The 21562-nt window shown below is 41.8% G+C and overlaps 1 protein-coding gene across 4 annotated transcripts in view; it reads right to left on the reverse strand.

The window, feature by feature from the left end:
* LOC121293614 (dynein heavy chain 9, axonemal-like) overlaps positions 1-21562 on the reverse strand; it is a 530687-nt gene that overhangs the window by 186901 nt on the left and 322224 nt on the right. For 3 of the 4 annotated variants that reach the window (XM_041216734.1, XM_041216733.1, XM_041216737.1), the window contains 2 exons: positions 15886-16074; positions 2562-2797 (listed from right to left, as the gene is read on the reverse strand). In XM_041216734.1, coding sequence (XP_041072668.1) covers positions 2562-2797; positions 15886-16074 — 425 coding nt within the window. The remainder of the gene's footprint in view (positions 1-2561; positions 2798-15885; positions 16075-21562) is intronic. The other variant, XM_041216736.1, reaches the window with a different exon arrangement.

A 21562-nucleotide genomic window follows, 5' to 3' on the forward strand; every position in this document is an offset into this window, starting at 1 on the left:
CCCTTGAGAAGGTGGTGGTGAGCAATCTTCTTGAACCGCTGCAGTCCATGCGGTGTGGGTACGGTCACAGTGCTGTTAGAAAGGGAGGTCCAGGATTTTGACCCAGTGACAGTGAAGAAACAGCGGTATAGTTCCAAGTCAGGATGGTGTGGGGCTTGGAGGGGAATTGCAGGCGGTGGTGTTCTCATGCATCTACCACCTTTGTCCTTCGAGGTGGTAGAGGTCACGGGTTTGGAAGGTGCTGTAGAAGGAGCCTTGGTGAATTGTTCATATAAAAATACAACACTAACACTTAAGTCAGGGCCCAGCAATAACGTTAACAGTTCAGCAATATTTATACAGAGGAGCATCGGAATTTGGAGGCTTTTATGAACTACAAAGCTACTAATAGATAGAAGTGGGCTTTCAGAATCAAGGACAAATAACACAAAGGTTAAAATGCATTTCGTCTGTGACCAGCATCTGAATCTAACCCAGATCGACAGGACAGATGCCTGCCTTATCTGGCAATTATAAGCACAAACATGCAATGAACTCGAAATAGCCTCTGTACTTGTGACTAAGAGTCCACTGCGCAAAATGATAAGACTGCTTGATATTTATATTCATTTTAGAGTCTGCAAAGACATTTCTTTATCTCAGCACCGTGGACCATTCTGATGATGACATGATTTAAATCTTAGCTCAGCTCACTTGGCAGCAAGCACTCTTGCTGTCAGCAAGGTTGTGGTTGAAGGCTGATTTTGGGACCATTGGTACATATTTCAATGAGGGGAAACCATCTTTGTCACAGTTGCTGTCTTTCAGAGGAAGTTCTGAACAGATAAATGCTAAAAGATGCAAAGTTGTATTTTCAAGGGAAATTAGGGAGTTAGCAGCTGGACAACAGTTTGTCTCCTTACTAAACCAGCTTAACTGGTCATTTATATCATTGCTGTTTTAGGGTACTTCCTCTGCACAACTATTCACAGAATCGCAGAATTGTTATGGCATAGAAGGAGGCCATTCTGCCCATCGCATCTGCACCAGCTCTCCGGATGAGCATTATGACTCAGCGCTCTTCTCCTGCCTTTTCCCTGTACCCCTGTGCATTGTTTCTATTCAAATATTCATCTAATGCCCTCTTGAATGCCTCAATTGAACCTGCTTCCACCACACTTCCAGGCAGTGCATTCCACTCTGTGTCTAGTGTGGTGGGGCGTTGCAAACACTTCTCCCCCGGGGTTTTGAACGTGAATATACTAATTTTCTGAGTTAATCATAATGCAAGCTTGCTGCGAGCTATTAGTAATTTGGATCATGCAAACTGAGGGTTTGGGAAGACGTGCCACAGGATACTTTAAAGGGAGTCGAAAACACCTTCTGCTTACATACCGTTGGTGAGAGGAAAGTAGTAGAGTTTGCCTGTCTCTCCTGTCCTTAATAAGTGTAAACTTAATTGTAGTGTTAACTTCTCAATTCGAATCTGACAAGTAATTATACAATCCGTAAATGTGCCAGGAAAGCTATTAAGGAATTTGGACAAAAATGGCTAAGTGATTGGACGCTGCTCTTTTAGCAATTCATCCCACCATGAACTTTAAAAGTAATTCATTTCATACATTTGGTTATTCTTTTATGGAATGCCTTTGTCATTGGCGAGGCCAGCATTTGTTGCCCATCCCCAACAGCCCTTGAAAAGGTGATGGTGAACCGCCATCTTGAACCACAGCAGTCCATCTATGACTGTGATGGAACAGCAACATAGTCCCAAGCCAGGATGGTGTGTAGCTTGGAGGGAAACTTGCAGATGGTGCTGTTTCCATGCATCTGCTGCCCTTGTCCTTCTAGGTGGTAGTGGTCGAGGGTTTGAAAGATGCTGTAGAAGGAGGCTTGATGAGTTGCTGCAGTGCATCTGGCATATGGAACACCCTGCTGCCACTGTGCACCAATGCTGGAGGGAGTGAATGTTAAAGTTGGTGGATGGAGTGCCAATTAAGTGGACTTCTTTCTATGATGTCAAGCTTCTTGAATGTTTTTGGAGCTGCACTCATCCAGACAAGCGGAGAGTATTCCATTACACTCCAGTTGTGTCATGTAGACGGTAGACAGGCTTTGGGGAGTTAGGAGGCGGGTTGCTGTCCGCAGAATCCCCAGTTTCTGACCTGCACTGGCAGCCACAGTATTTATATGGCTAGTCCAGTTCAGTTTCTGGTCAATGATGACCCCCACACCCACCCTCCAACCAACCCACCATCCCCCCCCAACAAATGTTGATGGTAGGGAATTCAGTGATGCTAGTGCCATTGAATGTCATGGGGAGATGGCTAAATTCTCTCTTGATGGAGATGGTCATTGCTTGGCACTTGTATGGCGTGAATGATACTTGCCACTTGCCAGCCCAAGCCTGAAAAAATTACACAGCGATACTTTAAATCAATTGGACATAAGACACAAGGGATTAAGACTGGGATATCACCATGTCAGGTCGAAAACTGAATTCCTCACAAGAGTTCCCCACTGATGGTGACAACTGGAGGTAGATTTTTCATTACAAATAAGCAAGTCATGAAATGGTTTACCCTTTCTGGCCAATCCTCACAACTCGGAGATCTTCTCCATACTTGTTCTTGATCCATTTGATACCCTGCAACTGGGGATCAATCACAAGTGGCCAGCGCTCACAGCTGGTCAAGATGGTAGCATTCTCTGTAGACATTCTGTCAGCAGGGAGGCCTTCGTTCTGCCAGGTTGCAACATCTGCATCATCTGTCAGCATGGTCAAGGGATCCAAATCAGAGGTTACCGGTATTGGAACCTGAACATGGGAAAAACATAGTGTTTAAGTCATTAACATTAAGACTGTAGTATCACAGCACAATATATGTAAGGCCTTTCCTTTCTCTTCAACAACTGTTTTCTTTTAATCCGCTTGCTCTTTTGAAACTGCTAACTTTCTAGAAGTGCAGTGGATGTAAGATTTATGGATTCATTGAAAGCATTCAATAAGGTTTCTCACACGAGGATTGTTAAAAACATATGAAAAATGACAGACATGTAAAGAACTGCTGATCTATCAAACCTGTCCCACAGCCTCATGCATCACAGACACAGACCTCCTTCCCCACTTGGAGGCAAAGAGCCTCCCAAAAGAGCTGGAAAAAACAGGTGTAAACCCAGGTTAATGAGGGGGAAATTTATGTACAATTCCTCTCCAACTCCCCTGAGTGATTGAAACTTGTACAGGAGACTAGCTTGGCCCTGATTAACGTTACAAGACAGGTACAAAACATCAGCCTTATGGTGTAAGAGGAAATGGTAGTAGCACGTGTAGAAAATTATCTGATTGAACAGGAAACAGGGAATTAGGGGAAGTGGGCATTGCAATGATTCAAAAAGGGTTAGAAATGGAACAGCACAGAGGTGATCAGTGCTGGGTTCAATTTAGTTCTTACCGCAATAAAGATGATTGGAACTATGGAATGGGATGCACAATCCAAAAAATTTTTGACAGCACAAAAGTAGGGTGTTTGGAAAATAGGGAGGAGAACTGAAAGCGACTTCAGGAATGCATAAGACAGTTTAATTGAATGGGCCAACAATTGGCAGCTGCAATTTAGTGTGGATAGGTGTAGATAATACAGCTAGGGAAGAAAAACAAGCAATGGGACTACACAGTCAAAGAAAGGTGTAGATAAACAAAGAGATTTAGAAATTCAAGTATTCAATTCTCTGAAATTGTAAGTGCAGTAAAAAGGCCAGTTTATATATTACACACATATGTAAACAGTAGCATTTTCATTATGTCTGAAGACTAAGTGGTACAAAAGATTTGTTGGAACACACTTAGAGTGCTGTGTGAAGTTTTGGAACTCACATTTTTCAAAAGGTATTAAAAAATGGTTCAATACGATGACACAAGGGAAGAGAAACAGTGGTTATGAGGAGAGTCCTAGATAGTGCGATTATTTCCAATGAAGCAGAGAAGACTAAGGAAGAGTTAATAGAGGTGTTTTAAAAATAAGAAGGATTTTGATGGACTGAATATGGAAAGACTATTTCTTCTGGTTGGGGAATTACGACTAAGGGAGTCAGGAAAGGGGTTAGAAGACATTTCTTTAGAAAGAACGCTGTTGGGGCTTTGCTGCAGGGAGCAGATTAGCCACAGAAAACTGAATCCTTTCAGGGAGACTCAAGTACACATCTGAAACAGAGGAATATACAGGTTTTCAAAGAGACTGGAACAATGGGAATAGCTTTGGATTGCTCCAAACAAAAGCCAGCACAGGCACAATGGGCCAAGTAACCTGATTTTGTGCTTTTGTGTTTAACCTTTTTTTTTAACCACAACTGAGATTGGCTAACTCAGCACAAAGTGCTGATCAAACAGGGAAGTTCATCAATCCACATGGTTCAAGAATGTCTGGACAGGGAATTCACCTGCTAAACCACTGAGAGGAGTTTCACTTTTATTTTCAGTGTTAACACCACGTTTGTCATTTGATATCGTGTGTAGGAGTTACATAAGTTAATCACAGGTTTCAAACAGGATTCACAAAACACAAAACTTTCTTCCTGTGGCTCCATGTGTTCCCTAAACATTGACACAAGTAATAAATTACAAAATAATTCCAATTAAAGTTCGACATGTTATTCTCTGCTGTGACAGTAACATTTCAGCCCGTCAGACTAAAATCTCTGTAGGATTCATTGTTTAAGTTGCACCTCCAGAGATGTTTTACATACTCTGAATATACGGGAGAAAGTTGTATGAAAGTGATTGGTACAGGTGTGAGCAATATTGGGAAATGGTGCCTGATTATTGGGGCTGGAATTTTGGCCCCTGCCCGGGCTGGTATTGGAGGTGAGTGGGAGCGAGAAACGGCCCTGCCAAATTTCCTTCTGGTCCCCCAGCTCTGTCCTGTCTCTGGGCCATTTTTGCGGAGGTGAGATAAGGGCCGGCAGGGCTATGGGTCACGAGCGGTGGGTAACCGATCAGACTCATTGTAGTAGCAGCCTCTTGTGGCCATTTGCGTAAAACTGTATATATGGTCAAAGCAGAACAAACTGGTTTTCAGTTGTGTACTTTTGAACTCCAATTGCTGCACTCAGTCAGTTTTCTATACTGCAAAGAGAGCACAGTCTGGTGATGAAGTGGGATTGTGGATGTCCCTAGCCAAATAAATTTGGTTAGAGAAGCTTCCTGTAAACAAAGAGCTGCATTGTGGGATTTTTTTTTTGCTGGGAAATAGTTTTAAAAATCCAGTCATAGTGAAAAGAACGTTTGGACAGGTGGGTGTTCTGACCTTCGAAAATGGCTGTATCAAAAGTGTAATATTTCTGACTGAAGCAGGGCCAGAAGTGTATGAAATACTCGACAATTTGCTCGCCCTAGTAAAGCCAAAAGACACGCTGCTGTCAGACATTCTGTGTAAGGTGGCAGCATTTCAGTCCTAATCCACTGGAGATCGCAGAGAGCTATCAGAAATGGAACCAGGAATCGGTTGTCCTGCATAGATATCTCCATATGCTCTCCCCAGTGGATTTAAAAGATCGCATGACACTCTTTCGAAGAACAGTCCGGGAATGCTCCTTGGTGTCCTGGACAATAATAATCCCTCAACCAATATCATTGAAACAGATTATCCGGTCATTATCACAATTCTGGTTGTGGGAGCTTGTAGTGTGCAAATTGGTAGTTGTGTTTCCTACCTTACAACAGTGACCACACTTCAAAAGCACTTCATTGACTTAAGCACATTGGAATGCCCTGGGTTTATGTAAGGGAACTATATAAAATGCAAATACTTCTTTCTTTATTTAACTGGAGGGGGGTTAATTTCAGTGAGTTGAAAAGTTTGGAAGCAAAAAATTGGTAAGCAAAAAATATAGCTGAACAAGTAACCAAAGGAAAAATAGGGACAAAGAAGGTGATATTCTTCTGGGAACAGAAGGCACGGTTGAACTACAAAATGAGAAATGAGTACTTTGCATCCGTACTCTCTATAAGAGAGTATGCTGCAAATGTAGCTGTAAAGAAGAAGCAATAGAGAAACAGTATAGAACAAACATTGATGTAAAGAAAATGCTTAAAAAGCATTACTCAGAGTAAAAAATATTCACCTGATCTGGGTGGGATGCATCCGTGTTTACTGAGGGAAGTAAGGGTAGGAATTACTGTGGCTCTGACCACAATCTTCCAATCCTCCTTGTTATGGGGACACTGCCAGAGGAATGGAGGCTTTCAAATGTTACACCCCTGTTTAAAAATGGGGAGAGGGATAAACCCAGCAACTTCAGACCAGCCAGCCTAATGTAAGGTGATTGGCAAAATAATCAGAGGCGACATGAAGGAACATGTTTTACTTACCAATCAAGTTGTTGTAATCTGGCACTGCCTGAAAGGGTGCTTAAAGCTGTTTCAATAGCAGCGTCCAAAAGAGAATTGGATGAACACCTGAAGGGGATAAAAGGTTTACAGGGCTTTGGGACAAAGCAGGAGAGTGGGAAAAATTGGGGATAAACTCTACCAAAGAAATAATGCAGACACAATAGTCCAAATGGCCTGGCCATATATCATAATACTCTATGGTTCTAAGAAGGGAGGTGTCATGCCTGACTGATCCATGGAATATCCTGCAGAGAGCTACAGAAGGGGGCATTGGAGTTCCTCTGGCTTAAAGGAACAAGCAAGGTTCAGCATGCTAAAAAGGTATGCAACGTGGAAACATTTACTTAAGCATCCATAACTATAAATGAAATCAGCAAATGTAAATTGGGGAACATGAACTATATATTGTATTTCACAGTAAAGTTTTGCTGCTTTGAACTGAAATCACATAATGCAGCGGAATCAAAACTATCTTAAAGATATACAACTTGTTACGTGTTCAAATTTACCATAAGGTTCAATTGAAATTTGTGATGTTATCCATGCAGCTTTGACCCTCCCCATCCATAGTTTTACTAAATGATTAAGTTAGAGAAGAGACTGGAGTAAAATATGATATATGAAGGACACTGTGGGCATTTCTGAATGATGTACATTGGAATTCACCAGTCTGTCTTGCACTGAAGATTTTAAAAGGATGGAGGCAATAATAATCACAAGTCTTGAGCAGACAGTGGCCAGGATTTTCCGGCCTCCACTGACTTTCAGCGGGACTGGACAATCCCGGCGGCGGGCAGGGCCGGATAATCCTGTCCATTGTCTTCAGTCCTCTGTTGGATCAGAATGTCAAATGAAGAATAGTATGATCCAAGACCTAGGTGCATCATTTGTCGATTACTGAGCATTATTTCAGTCAAGATTGGGAGGAGATAGTTGACCCACAACCTTCTCTGTGTAACATGGGGAGACAAGTACATCCTTTGATAAAGGCCCTATAACTTAAAATAGGTGGGAGCTTATAAGCAACATAACAATTTAACAATTAATCACTTGAATGTGACTGCCTTTAAGACAGGCACTTTAGAGGTATTGCCTTGGGCTTTGGGATTTTCTTCCATATTAATTATTTTCATTACTCTGCCTAATAATGTGGTCGAGTTATGATTTATCTCAAAACATGAAAGTTCCATTGCGAGGAAGATTGATTAAAAACATATTATTACAGTAAATAAATGATAACATTTTATTTACGTATTTTCAAGGCAGATAATGGAGGCCTATTAATCACATTGCTCATAATTGTGTATCTTAACTCTTTCAAACTCAAAGCTGTGTGTTGTATCACCATGGAAACCACTATCTGCTAATGGTTGTTGACACAGTATGTCAAAAAAATATGAACCACAATCTTATTAGACACATAAATCTCAGTTTATCACCAAAACTCGATGGTGCTTAAGCCAGATACATAAAGAGAGATATTTTAACATTGCTCAGTGACTACACTGTACAACTAAATTGGTGGCTCGCTTTCATATTACTTAGTGTCACATCACTTTAGCAATACTCTCTAACATACAATGTGTAGGTTAAATCCTAAGAAAATACCATGCGGAGTAGCTCATTAATCGCTTTTTGTGAACCATGCTTCAAGGATATGGGCACTCCAACAGCCCCTGCTGCCATTAAAGGGGTTGAATATAGATAAAACATCATACAAACTAAATAGTATTTATTCTTTTTTCAAGGAAAACTGTTAGGGGCTTAGCCGAACACTCCAATCTAATTTCAGTTTTTGCTGATGGTTATGAACAATTTCTGACATCATCTGAACCTCCTGATTAGACCAGGGCCTTCAAACATGTCCCCAGCTGTGCATTCCACACAACATGCTGGAGCGTGGGTTAAAGTGCTGTGCAGCAAAGGTTTTGACCCAGAGGCTATATTACCCAGCTTGTGAGGCTTCCATAAAAGTTTTAAAGTAAAGTTCGCTAAGCTGATTTTGGTAACCTAGTCACACTCCATTATTCAGAAGGAAGGCGTTTGTCAAATGGAGGATGAGAGGTCCAATTTGTATTGCGCTTTCGTTGCTATGGCAACTCAACAACTGACAACGAACACACCAACGGAAATTGGTCAATTAATAGGCTCCGCCAGACACATCAATGGCATCAGCTACAAGTGCAACCAAAAGTATATCACTTCTGATAACCCTCTAAAGATAATTTAGACAGCAGATAATTAAGCTTACAGCAGCAATTTAATTTTTGAAATATTAATGCAAAATACAGAAAGAGTAAATAGCTGCCTCAATTCAGGGAGCACAAATGTAATGGTTTCAGTGTTCTCTCTCTTGAATCCATTTGGTTCTATCAACTAGCAGCTATGCCACTTACACTCTTGCCTAACTCGCCTTGCTTTAACCAGAATGGTAAAACTATCTCACTGTTCCTTTTCTCGTTCCAAAAAGATTATCTGCTGAAACATCTCCTTTATACACAACCAAAGCAGGTATGTGTCAGGGCATCACTCATTGTTATGTCTTCTGCTTCCTATAAGTTAGAGTTAATCACACTTTAGGTTCAAAATGCTGGAGCTTCATCGAGTGCGTTCCTTGCTGTTCTCCAGCTTGCTGCTACGTAGACTAATACAATAGCCCGAATCTTCTGAGGATCGACAATCACCATTGGATTGCCGCTCTACTCATACTTTGCTGTGCCAAGACAGAGCTCCGCATTTCCATCTGGGTCTTCCCATTCCGGCTTCTTCAGAAATGTGGAGCGTAGCTTCAGTCCGGTTGATTCCTGTAGCACTGGGTCATCAGGAGAAGACAAGCTATGCCCCCTTTTCATGACACGAGCTATTGTTTTCTGGCAAGTGTTTAAAAGTCCCCAAGCTTCTCAATGTGTTTATGAGGGGGCTAGATAGGGTAGGCAGGAAAGACTTCTTTCCCTTAGCTGAAGGGTCAATTAACAGGGGGCATCAATTTAAGGTGATTGATAGAAGGGTTAGAGGGGGCATGAGGAAAAGCTTTTTCACCCAGAGGGTGATAGGAGTCTGGAATTCACTGCCTCATTTGGTGGTTGAAGCTGAAACTCTCAACTCATTTAAAAGGTACTTGGATCTGCATCTGAAGTGCTGTTACCTGCAAGGCTACGGACCAGGTGTTGTAAAGTGGGATTAAAAGCGCAGTTAGTGTCTGGTGTCTCTTTTGGCTGATGCAGACACAATGGGCTGAATGGCCTCTGTTTGCATTGTAACTTTTCTATGGTTCTATGGAATGGGTGAGTGTGTAGGTGTGTACGTGGGTAGGGAGACAACGGGGTCAGGTGGATATGGTGACAGGTGGGTAGGGTGGCAGGTGAATAAATTACACAGCCAGGCAGGGTGGCAGGTGAGTAGAATGGCAGCTGGGTAGATTACACACAGTCAGGTAGGGTGGCAGGTGGGTGAAGTCGATTGGTGGGTAGTCAAGTCAGGAGGGGAGTTCGAGGGGGTGGGGTGGGGGGGAGGGGAGGGGTGAGGGGGGGGGGTGGTGGGGGGTGGAGCCAGGTGGTGTGGCTAGTCAGGTTGGATCAGGGGAGAGGTTGAGGTTTGGGGGGTGGTTAAGTAAGATTGCTGGGGGAGTAAGGGGGTGAGTTAGCTGGTGGAGGCTAGTTAGGTCAGGTCTGGGTGGGGGAGTCAGGGGGGTTGAGGTGGTAGTCACAGGTGTGGGGGTGGGGGGGGGATGGGGGGGGGTGTCAGTGTGAGTGACTAGAGGGGTCAGTTGTATAGTTACCCAGGAGTTAGACTAGGATTTTTCTGCCTAACATTTTATGGGTAACTTTCCAGATAAATAAGTCAGAACGGACTGGAGTCTCTGCCTCTAACTCAGAGTCAGCGATTTTTTACAGAGGGTCCCAGGGAGCAGGGGAATTGCCCATCAGAAGTTCAAACTTCCTAGGCAATTCCCATGAAGTCAGTGCATTGGGACTTCTGCAGGGTCCTGAAGTGCATTTTCGGGGGGAGGGAGGGTGGTTTACGTCTGGCCTCCAACGATCTGGAGACTGGAAGATCTGAGCTATTGTTACTCACTGCATTACAGCAGTGCAACAGTGAATGTGTCACCCCAGTGTCACTTAATAGTTAGTTCCTAGCTCTTTACAAATAGAATAACAATACAACACTCGCACAGAAATTGCAGCTTTAATAAAGCTGCCACTCCACTCTTCTTAGTAATGATTTTACTGCCAAAAATGATTGTGTATTGTAAGAATTATGCAAAATACTACAACAACATACTGACCTGTTTAAGAGAATCTCACTAGTGTACAGAAATTTTTAATCATGGTAAAATATCTAGGGCACAACTGGAAGAATTTATGATGTTACATGGCTGTACATGGTTTGTGACAGGTACATTCATTTATGGTCTTATCAGGTAGCCTAGGCTACCTAGGCTACACATTTAGTCAATACACATTTGAAAACGATCGTCTTTTTATAATCAGGCGGCAGGAATGAAATGGACAGTTTTGCATTGTGGAAACCCGAGGAATGGGTTTCCTTCAGACCCTGCCACATTCAACAGAAGGATCTGATCACCATGTTTTTCTACCATTACCCAGCTGCAGCCAGTGAGATTAAGGGAAGAGAGGGATGGGGGGAGTTCGAAGGCATGTATCGGTGGACGTCAGAGTGGAGGAAAGATTGGAGACCTGTGCTGGTGGAGATCAAAAGCTGTTGCTAGGGGAGACAGGAGGCCAGGTGGCCAAGGCGGGAAAGAAGATTGGAATGGCTGAGGAGGAGATCAGAAGTTTCAGAGCGTGGGGGAATTTGGAAGGCTCGGGGATAAGATCAGAAGTGTCAGTGAGGAAGACCAGGAGTTGATTGGAAGGGTCATGAGCAGAGATCTATAAGGTTGTGGGGATTACGAAGATTGGGGGGAGGTTGGGAGGGTCAGGTGAAGAGATGAGAATGGCTGGCATGGTAAATTGGAAGGGTCTAAGGGAGATCGGAGGCTGCAGCCAGCCATTGCAGAGAAGAGAGGAATCAAAAGATTGGAGAGGCTGGGTTGGAGATCAGAAAGGCCGGGTCAATGTGGTTCAGGTGTGGGGGTAGATTGCATTGACAAAGGGTGAAAGGAGCAACCAATTGTGGGGATAGGCTGATCTTGGGGTGGGGGGGGGGGGGGGGGGGGGGGGGGGGGGCGGTGGGGGGTTGGGGTAAGCAAATTAGCTTGGTGAGCCAAGAGAGGCACTCAGTTCTGCACTGGAGCATCAGCTTTCAGTTTTGTACTCAAACCCTGGGGTGGAACTTGAACTCGAAATCTTGTGATGCAGAGGCAAAGGTGCAAGACCTGAGCCATAGCTGGCATGAGGGGTGAATTAGTATGCTGGGAGGAGGGCAGGATTTGGATGTCTCTAGGATGCTTCAGGATCATGAGTGTGGAGCAGATTCAAAAAGGTCAAACAGTAGCATAGTGGTAACGTCATTGGATTAGTAATCCAAAGTAATCCTGGGGGCATGGGTTCAAATGACAGCTGGTGGAATTCAAGTTAAGTTAATTTATAAAGTTTGGAATTATAAAGCTAGTCTCGGTAATGGTGACCATGAATCTATCGTTAATTGTTGTAAAAACCCGTCCGGTTCACTAATATCCTTTGGGAAAGGAAATCTGCTGTTCTAACCTGGTCTGGCCTACATGTGACTCCAGACCCAATTTTAACTGCCCTCTGAAATGGTCTAGCAAGTCTCTCAGTTCAAGAACAATTGGGGATGGATAACAAATGCTGGCTTTGCCAGCGACACCCACATCCCATGTTATGACATGGCTCAGTTGTTTAAATACCAGGGGGAAACAAATCCCCAAATTATTTACTCCCAGGTAAATCTTCACTAAAGCAACATAAACCCATAGACTTTAAACAGACACCAGGAAAAGCACATTTGACCTTACAAATGCAAAATGAGGTTCCTTGCAATTCAGTTCCTTTGCAGGTACAGTTGTGGGCTACAGGCTGGTTAGATCTTAAATGTCTCTGACTTACACACACAAACTCCTTCTTGCTTATACCTAGCTTTTCCTTTGAAAGTAAATTTTCCATTGTATCATCAGGCTTTAAACATTACATTGCCTAACAATAATATCCTTTCATTCCACCAATTTTACTAGTAAGTGAGAAAAATAAACACATTGCTTGGCGTCTTCTAGCTAGATGCAAGATTTTATTCCCACTCTTGAATGCTTTATTCGACAAATGCAAACTTACACTTTACCTTCTATCCTCCTTACTGTTTATCCAATTAACACCTCAAACTACTACACATCAAAGCATCCAGACTAGCTGGTTTTAATCCAATTAAGACACACACAGTCAAACACATAGACACAGACCCCACTAAAATTCCATTTTAAAAATAATTTCCAATAATATTATGGACATTAATGCTTCGTCATGACACCCATGAAAGAATAAAAATAGAAAAAAATTTGACGTTCCAACTCGTCTGTCATTTTCATCTGTTCCAACGATGTGTACACAGTGACACGGGTGCAATTTAGTAAAAGTTAAATTGATAACCGATATCAAGAAGTCCTTCTTCAAGGTGGAGTGAGTTGCATTAAATGAACTTCAGACAGAGTAGTGGAGGCAATAATGTTGGAATCATTCAAGAAATAGTTGGATATGGCAGTGGAGAGACTATCACAGTTACTTTACAGTGCGGAAGGAGGCCATTCAGCCCATTGAGTCTGCACTGGCTCTCTGAAAAAGCATTCCATCTAGTCCTACTCCTCTGCCTTATCCCCGTAATATTGCACATTCTCTCTTTTCAGGTAGCAATTCAATTCCCTTTTGGATTCCTTGATTGAACCTGGCTCCACCACCCTTTCAGGAGGCTTGTTCAGGACTCCAACCACCCTCTGGGTGAAAAAACTTTTCCTCACATCACATTTACACCTTTTGTCAATTATTTTGGATCAGTACCCTCTAATTCTTGATATTCACTTGAGCGGGAACAGTTTCTCACTATTTGCCCTGTCCATACCCTTCAGGATTTTGAATACCTCTAGCAACTCTCCTCCCAGCCTTCCTTTCTCCAAGGAAAAAAGTCCCAACCTCTCTAATCTATCCTCATAGCTACAGTTCTTCATCCCGGACTAGAGTCTTTACGGTTAAGTTGTCCATCGTCATCTGTAGCTCCCTACTGAATCCATCTCATTGTCTTTTTTTAAAACCAACATCAGAATGGTTGCTACACGCAGCACTCCATCAAAAAAAAAATCAAAGAAACTGTAACTAAAGAAGAATAAAAATCTGACAGTGAGTATATGTATTGATTTGATACTGGGATTCTGATTTAGATTGTAAATGGTGTAGGAACATTAAAAATGAGGTTTATAACAAGCCTTGCCATAGTGATTTATGACGTCACAAAAACAGTTGGCTGAGATGTCACTTTGCTAACCATTAGCTCAGGTTATTTTTTGCTGATGCACTCTTCTGCTGTTATAAGTAATAAAACACAAACCATTTAAAGTAAAATGCCAGAATAAAGGAAAACTAATAAAGTAAAAGTATTTCAAGGGGAAACAAATAGATGACAGTCCTTGAGCAGAATAAATGAGAGCTTTCAATTATTAAAAAAGCAGTACAGAATTTATGAAGCATTTTTGTCTTCATTTCCATTTAGCTGAATGATATGCTTTGCTAAAATATTTATAGGAAAAGAATTCCTGATATGCTTTAAACACTAAGTTGCTTTTGCTCATAACTGTGGCGCTTAATCAGATTTACCAAGAGCCATTGTTGCAGTTGAACATGACTTGCTATATAAATGTGCGGACAATTGGCTGAAACCAATTCTACATAATGCTAATAATGCACAGCTGTCAACTGTCCAATTTTCCACAAGTTATGTGAACAAAAAATGATAATGCTACTTTAAATCCTGTCGCATCATGCAAATTTGAATGAAGTCCAAACTGATTAAATGAAAGCTTCCAAACTCTACTGACTGGAAGCATTAAGCACATCTAGGCAGCTTCAACCTACCTTCAAGTAAACATTAATGCTACAGATAAGAAGTGTCCAGATTTCATCAGATTTCTTAAATACAGAGTGGGAGGAAGGTGGTGGTGGGTATAAGGAAAATCCACATTAAATGGCATTGATAAATTATCAGAAGGTAAAGGTTAGGGAGTAACTAGCAATGGATGAGCAATGTTGCCTTGGGCAAGACTGATGGCTCGTGCTAGCACTACTTCTAAGAGGGCCTGTAGAAATGGACCGTTGACATTTCTTCTTGGACCAATAACGAAGGTCTTCTACCAAAAGATGCCCTGTAGGAAAATATTTCTTTCCATTGGCTTTTTGATCGTTCAGATCACAGCATCTATGAGTCATATCCCCATGTTTAAATTCCACAAAATGGCGATCTTGTCCCGTTAACCCTTTAGGTCCAGTTTTTGCAGTTCCTCAAATTCACCACCAGGATAGGAGAGCCAAAACAGCAACAATGTTAGTGCATTGATGCAAGCAACAATCAAAGCAAAAGGCATATAAGGAACTGTGAACATGTGATGACTCAACAGAGCAGACAGGTTTAATCAAGAAACAGTTAACTTTATTACAGATAGATCTACAGATGCCTTCACACTCGACAAGGACTCTCGTCAGGAAGCTCCGCCTCCCTGGATTGCCCACACTGTAAGATCACTGGTCAGAACCCCTGCAGTACATCACGTGACCCCTGATTGATAGAAAGGGGGGACTATACTCCCAGTTACCACAGAACAGTAATCTGACACACATCTCTAGTTGTTTTTACATTGGCCTTGCTTTAGTTTGGATTATAGGAAACTGTTATCCATTAGCTAGCTTTCAGCATTTAATATGGATTTTCATCAATCCACAACTCTACTACTAAAATTATGGAACCAGCATCAGTGTCAACACTGGAGACCAACTGTTGGAGGTACAATCTAAACATGGTCAATAACAAAGCTGCTAATATTGAAAGCAGAAGTCAAAGGTTTTTTTTTTGCCAGGATTTAGCATCTCATTGAAAAGGAACTGTAACATAGAGGACAGCACTGTTAAAAGAGTGAACCCAGATTTGAAACCCAGTAACAAGTCAAGGATGATCAAGATAACAAGCCAAAATACCTTGGAAGAATACTTATATGGCAGTGAAAACTGCAGGAAGTCATGTTTTGAGTTTTATATACATCAAATATTCCGGAATAAGCAAATATAAAAATGGATGTTCAAAGTTTCTCTCAAAACTCACTTAAAATGTTAAAACTGTATGAGTATTAAGGAAAATATGTGAAAGATGATATAAAATAAAGCTTTAACTAATAATTTGCAAAAATAACAACCTTTATATGACATTGCAACCATAGCATTTGTTTACATAACGTATAGATGTAACTAAATATCGTCTGTGGGGAAAGGTTTACTAAGGTAACAAACCACATCAATTTATTAACAGGCAGAATTGTTGAAACTTCTGCATGATGCACTCCTTACTTTGAGTTGCCCAAGATAAGGCTTCCACATTCCATCCATTAGATCCTGCCTGTACTTCTTGGTGAAGTAGCCCAGATATGAAACAAAGGCAGTGATGAGGAGCACATCTCCACACAGCGTGCTCTCCTGTTGCTTGAAGTTACGCACAGCTTCAGCCCAACGTACATTTTCTGAGGCCAGGCCACCAACCTATGAAGAAAACATTGCTTTGAAACAGATCACACTGAATGAATAATGAATATATTTCCAAAGCAAACTAGCTACTTAAGGTATAGGAACCACTAATGCTTTGACAAAGCTGTAAGCAGGAGGTATAAAAGAAACATTGAGGGCCAGATTTTCATCAAGGAAATGGGAAGCAGAAGTCAGAAAATTTCCTGCTCGGTCCTGGAGGAGCCCACCTACCATATTTTTGTGTCGGGGAGGGGAGTATGGTCTGGAAATGAGTCCACTGCTTCCAGAGGCAAGCCTGAGGTGGCAACGGAGGCGGGCAGATGATGAGTTTGGCTGTGTCATTGGCCCAGTTATATTCACGTCATTAGATCCTTTTGCACTCATCCCTCAAGCGTCACCCCCATGTCCCATCCATGGCCTCATGGCCCCTTGCGTCTCCCATGCCCCCTTCCAATATGCACCTGGTACACAACCAACTATATAACACTGTTAAGTCTTTGGAATGCTAATGAAACTAATGAAGCAGCTATTCAAAAATCCCTTGAGAAACAATGTCTGTCCATCTGGTCAGCTTCTATTGATACAGTTGCCATATCTAAATAAAGAGTTGACGTTTCGTGTCCTCATGAGGACTCAAAACGTCAACACTTTTCTTCTCCGCCGATGCTGCCAGACCTGCTGAGTTTTTCCAGGTAATTCTGTTTTTGTTTTGGATTTCCAGCATCCGCAGTTTTTTGTTTTTATGCCATATCTAAATGTTTGGGCTGAGCTCTAAGAATGACTAATAGACTCACCCTGGAAGGGGTTTATTTACTCAGTTGCAAAGGGGACTACTAGCTTTGTTTGATTGACAGATTTATTTCCTTGTAATAACTTGAGTTTTCTTTGAAGTGCCTGTGTGTTAATTTGGACAAGATTAAGAGGTGTAAAGTGATTAAAGGTTTCTTCAATGGGACTTTGCCTGTGCTTGACAACTTCATGAAAAAGATGAGGGGCAAGGATTTTCAAAAGGGATATTGAATGTCTGGTTTTTTTTTTGGGTTCCCAACTCCAGACCAGGGTCACCCCATGGCTCCCAATTCCTCCGAGGAGCTGTGAATCACGTCTCCTGCAAAAGCTGACCCAATGCCACCAAAATTGCCGGAGTTCTGAAATTCCCGCCCCCACAATGGCAATGGCAGGAGCGCTGGGTGTGGGTTCACTCCCCGCACAAGCAAAGATGACCAGAACCGGAATGGTGGCGGGAATCCCGGAATCGGGTCCTGCCTGTCATTTCTAAAGCCCTTCTGTCTTTATTCAGAAATGGGCGGTGGCATGAAAATCTGGCCCTAGGGCAGCAAATCAACTGTCATGGAAAGACCAAAGTCATGACGAGATACGATAAATCGATTATTTCTTTCAAAGCAAAAGAGAAAAAAAATGACTGTTTAACTCAACCAACATTTGATGAAGTGTTTCTTTCACATTACTAAAGCTGGGAGGATTGAAAAATGATGCATATTAATATCTATGCATAATGAGCCATCAGGTAGTCACAATGGACTTTCCTGATCAATAAGGAAAGAATGAAATTGCACATCACATCTTTCAAAACTGATGTTTTGATGTCCCAAAGTGCTTTCCCTTGGTAAATAAGTGTGTTCCGATACAGGTTTTAGCATAGTTTTATCAAGGAAATCCTGAGTACACAAAGTTAGCTTGAGTTAGAATACATGTACGCAGTTATGTAGTGTAATAGGATTTTGCTGAATAAAACCTGCTGGAAGAAGAATACATGTTTTGAGCAAATCAAGCAGTACAGAAATTTAAGATTAAATAAGAAGAAGCAGTGCAGCAATGGAAATTACTGGACAAAGAAAGAAATTAATTCGGTCTGCAACCTTGAGGGAGCTCAGATAAGAATGAAGTCTTTGCAGCAGCCAAGGTTCTCCTCCTGTGTTTGAAAGTAAATCTATTTGCCACACCTGGCTGTAAAAGGTAGAAACAAAAATGGCTGTATAAAAGACTGGGAGCAGATTAGTTAGCCTGCACATCAAGGGAACACGGTATTGATCCAGGCACAGGCAAGATGCCACATGTTGTGAATATGCAATGGATGGACGAACACAAGCTTGGCCTAAAACAAGTATTACAGGATGTAGATCGATGAATATAATGGTTAATTGGATTTGGATGGACTATGGGATTGTAAATGAAAACAGAAAATGCTGGAAAAACTCAACAGCTCTGACAGCATCTATGGAGAGAGAAACCGAGTTAATGTTTTGAGTCTAAATGACTCAGCTTTCTGTTTTATTTCAGATTTCCAGCATCTGCAGTATTTTGCTTTTACAGGATTGTAAAGTTATCCACCAAGTTAAATGTCTTGTGAGTTTCTTGAATCACCTGACATGTCACCAACACAATGAGGTATCTTTGAAGTGCAGTCCCTGTTATAATGTAGAGGGCTGGCAGTCAATGGTCCGAAGGAGTAAGATAAACGAGCAGGTAATCAGTTTTAATGGTTGAAATGACACATGCTGGCCAGGATATCAGAACTCCCCTGCTTTTCTTTGAAAAGTGCCAGCGAGTCTTTTATGTCCCCTTGAGAGGACAGGCAGGGCTTAAAATCTCATCTGAATGACAGCACCTCCAAAAGTGCGACAGGGAAGCATCAGATTATGGACTCACATCCCGAGAGCAGTTGAACTCACTATGTTATGATTCACATGTGAGAGAGCTACCACACAACCAAAGATAACAGCTCAGTACACATCACAAAGTGTAGTCACTCTCACTAAGGTGTTAGGTAGCACCCTTATTACATTTTCATACGTGTGTGTATCAACAGGCAGAATGAGCTACATTTATTTTCCATATCAGCAGACCACCTGCAGTGTTGTGTACCATGAGTTTTAGGGATTGACCTATTACAGGATGGGTTGCTGAAGTGCAAAAGTAGGGAAGGAAAGTACATCTCGAATGAAAGAATTCGGGAAGAAATTTATAAGAGATCTCCTCAGAGAAAGTAAACTTTTGAGAGGAAGAAAGGTGTGTCATGAACCAGGGTTTTAAATTTAGGTAAGGCTATCTCTACAAGGGTGAGGTTGAAATTGATCACATAAACTGGGCAGAATCATTAGTGGGTGGAACTAAAGGTGAACAGTGGAAGTGTCCAAAAAAGTATTCAGTACAAGACCTGCACATGTGCCTAAAGGGGAAGAGCTCTGCTTTTATGATGAAAACCTTGGTCAATAAAAAGATCATAAGAAATAGGAGCAGGAGAGGGCCATTTAGCTCCTCGAGCCTGCTCTGCCATTCAATAAGATCATGGCTACTCTGTTCTTTTCTGCCTTCCCACCTTAACCCCAGACTCCTTATAGATCAGAAATCTATCAAACTCAGCCTTGAATATATTCAATGAAACAGCTTCCACTGCCCACTGGGGAAGAGAATTCCAAAGGCTAACAACGCCCGAAAGGAGAAATTCCTCCTTACCTCAGTCTTAAATAGAAGCCCACTTATTTTCAAACTGTGAGCCTTAGTTCTAGATTCCCCCCAAGAGGGGAAACATCCTCTCAGCATCTATCCTGTCAAGCCCCCTCAGAATCTTATATGTTTCAATAAGATCACCTCTCATTCTTCCAGACTCCAATGAATTTAGGCCAAACCTACTCAATCTTTCCTCATAAAACAACCTCTTCATCCCAGGAATCAGCCCAGTGAACCTTCTCTGAATTGTTTCTAATACAAGTTTCTCCCTCCTTAAGTAAGGAGACCAAAACTGTACACAGCACCGTAGGTGTTGTCTCATCAGTGCCCTAAAGTTAAAGCAAGGCTTTGCTACTTTTATACTCTACTTCCCTTGTAATAAGGTCAACATTCCATTTACCTTCTTCATAAATTGCTAACATTTTGTGATTTATGTCCAAGGATCTCCTCTGTACCTATCTTTGTATTGTCAGAAAATTTGGCTACAATACATCTAGTCTCATCATTCAAGACATGAGTATACATCATAAATAGCTGAGGCCCCAGCACTGACCCTTGTGGCAGCCCACTACTTGCAGTTTGCCAACGTGAAAATGATCCATTCATCCCAACTCTGTTTCTTGCTAGTTAGCCAATCCTCTAACTAAACAAATATATCACCCCAACATCATGAGCTGTTATCCTGTGCAGTAACCTTTTATGTGGCACCTTTCTGAATGTCTTTTAGAAATCCAAATACACTGCATCTAGTAGTTCCCCTTTATCTATCCTGCATCCAACATCCAACATCCTCAAAGAATGCAAACAAGAGCCCCAAATTTGTCAAACATGATTTCCTTTTCACAAAATTATTTGACTTTGCCTGATTATTTTATGTTTTTCTAAATGTCTTCATCTGCTACTACGTCCTTAACATTGGATTCTAGCATTTTCCCAAAGATCAATGTTAGGCAAACTGGTCTGTAGTTTCCTGCTTTCTGTCTCCCTCCTTTCTTGAACAGAGATGTTACATTTGCTGTTTTCCAATCCACTGAGACCTTTCAGAATATAGGGAATTTTGGAAGATTTCAACCAATCCATTAACTATCTCTGCAGCCATTTTTTAAAAGAATCTAGGACATAGGCTATCAGGTCCTGGGGAACATATGAAAATGATGGACCGACGAAGACCTGTTGGCCCATGTAGTCTATCTTACACAAGTGTGATGCCTTATGCATCATGATTCAGACATGCCTGGCCAGGTAATCTCCTGGGAGAGACAAAAAAACCATGAAAAAATCCTCAGGCCAATTCGGCAAAAGATTTGGTAAATTCTTCTTTGACCATTTAAGCATAAAGAATATTTGCCTTCATTAGCCAAAGCAGTGAATATTCAAGCTGGGAGGTTATGCTGGGGTTGTATAAAACACCAGTTCGGCCACAGCTGGACTACCACGTGTAGCTCTGGTCACCGCACTACTAGAAAGATGTGATTGGACTAGGGAGATTACGAAGATGATTTATGAGGACATTGCCTGGACTGGAGAAATTTAGTTACGAGGATAGATTGGATAGGCTCGGGTTGTTTTCTCCAGAACAGAGGAGGCTGAGGGGATACCTAACTGAAAAGTATAAAATTATGAGGGGTCTAGATAGAGTGGATAGGAAGGCCCTATTTCCTTTGGTTGAAGGGTCCATAACCAGGAGAAATAGATTTAGGGTAAAAGTTGGCAATTTTGAGGGGACTGGAGGGGGAAATCCTTTTACCCAGAGGTTAGTAGAAAACTCCCTACTGAAAGGCTGGTAGCAACAGAAACCCTCAAGTACTTGGATATGCACTTTAAATGCTGTAACCTACAAGGCTATAAACTTGGAGCTGGAAAATGGGATTTGGCTGGATGGCAACTTGCCAGCTGGCACAGGCATGATGAGTCAAATGGCCTCCTTCTGTACTGTGAACATCTAGGATTCTATGTTAAGTAATGGGAACTAGGCCCGGTGACCAAACTAATCCTGATTTATATTACAGGGTCAAAAAAGAATAAGATTTAA

The sequence above is a fragment of the Carcharodon carcharias genome, chromosome 22 (genome assembly GCF_017639515.1).
Source record: "Carcharodon carcharias isolate sCarCar2 chromosome 22, sCarCar2.pri, whole genome shotgun sequence".
In the NCBI taxonomy this organism is placed as follows: Eukaryota; Metazoa; Chordata; class Chondrichthyes; order Lamniformes; family Lamnidae; genus Carcharodon; species Carcharodon carcharias.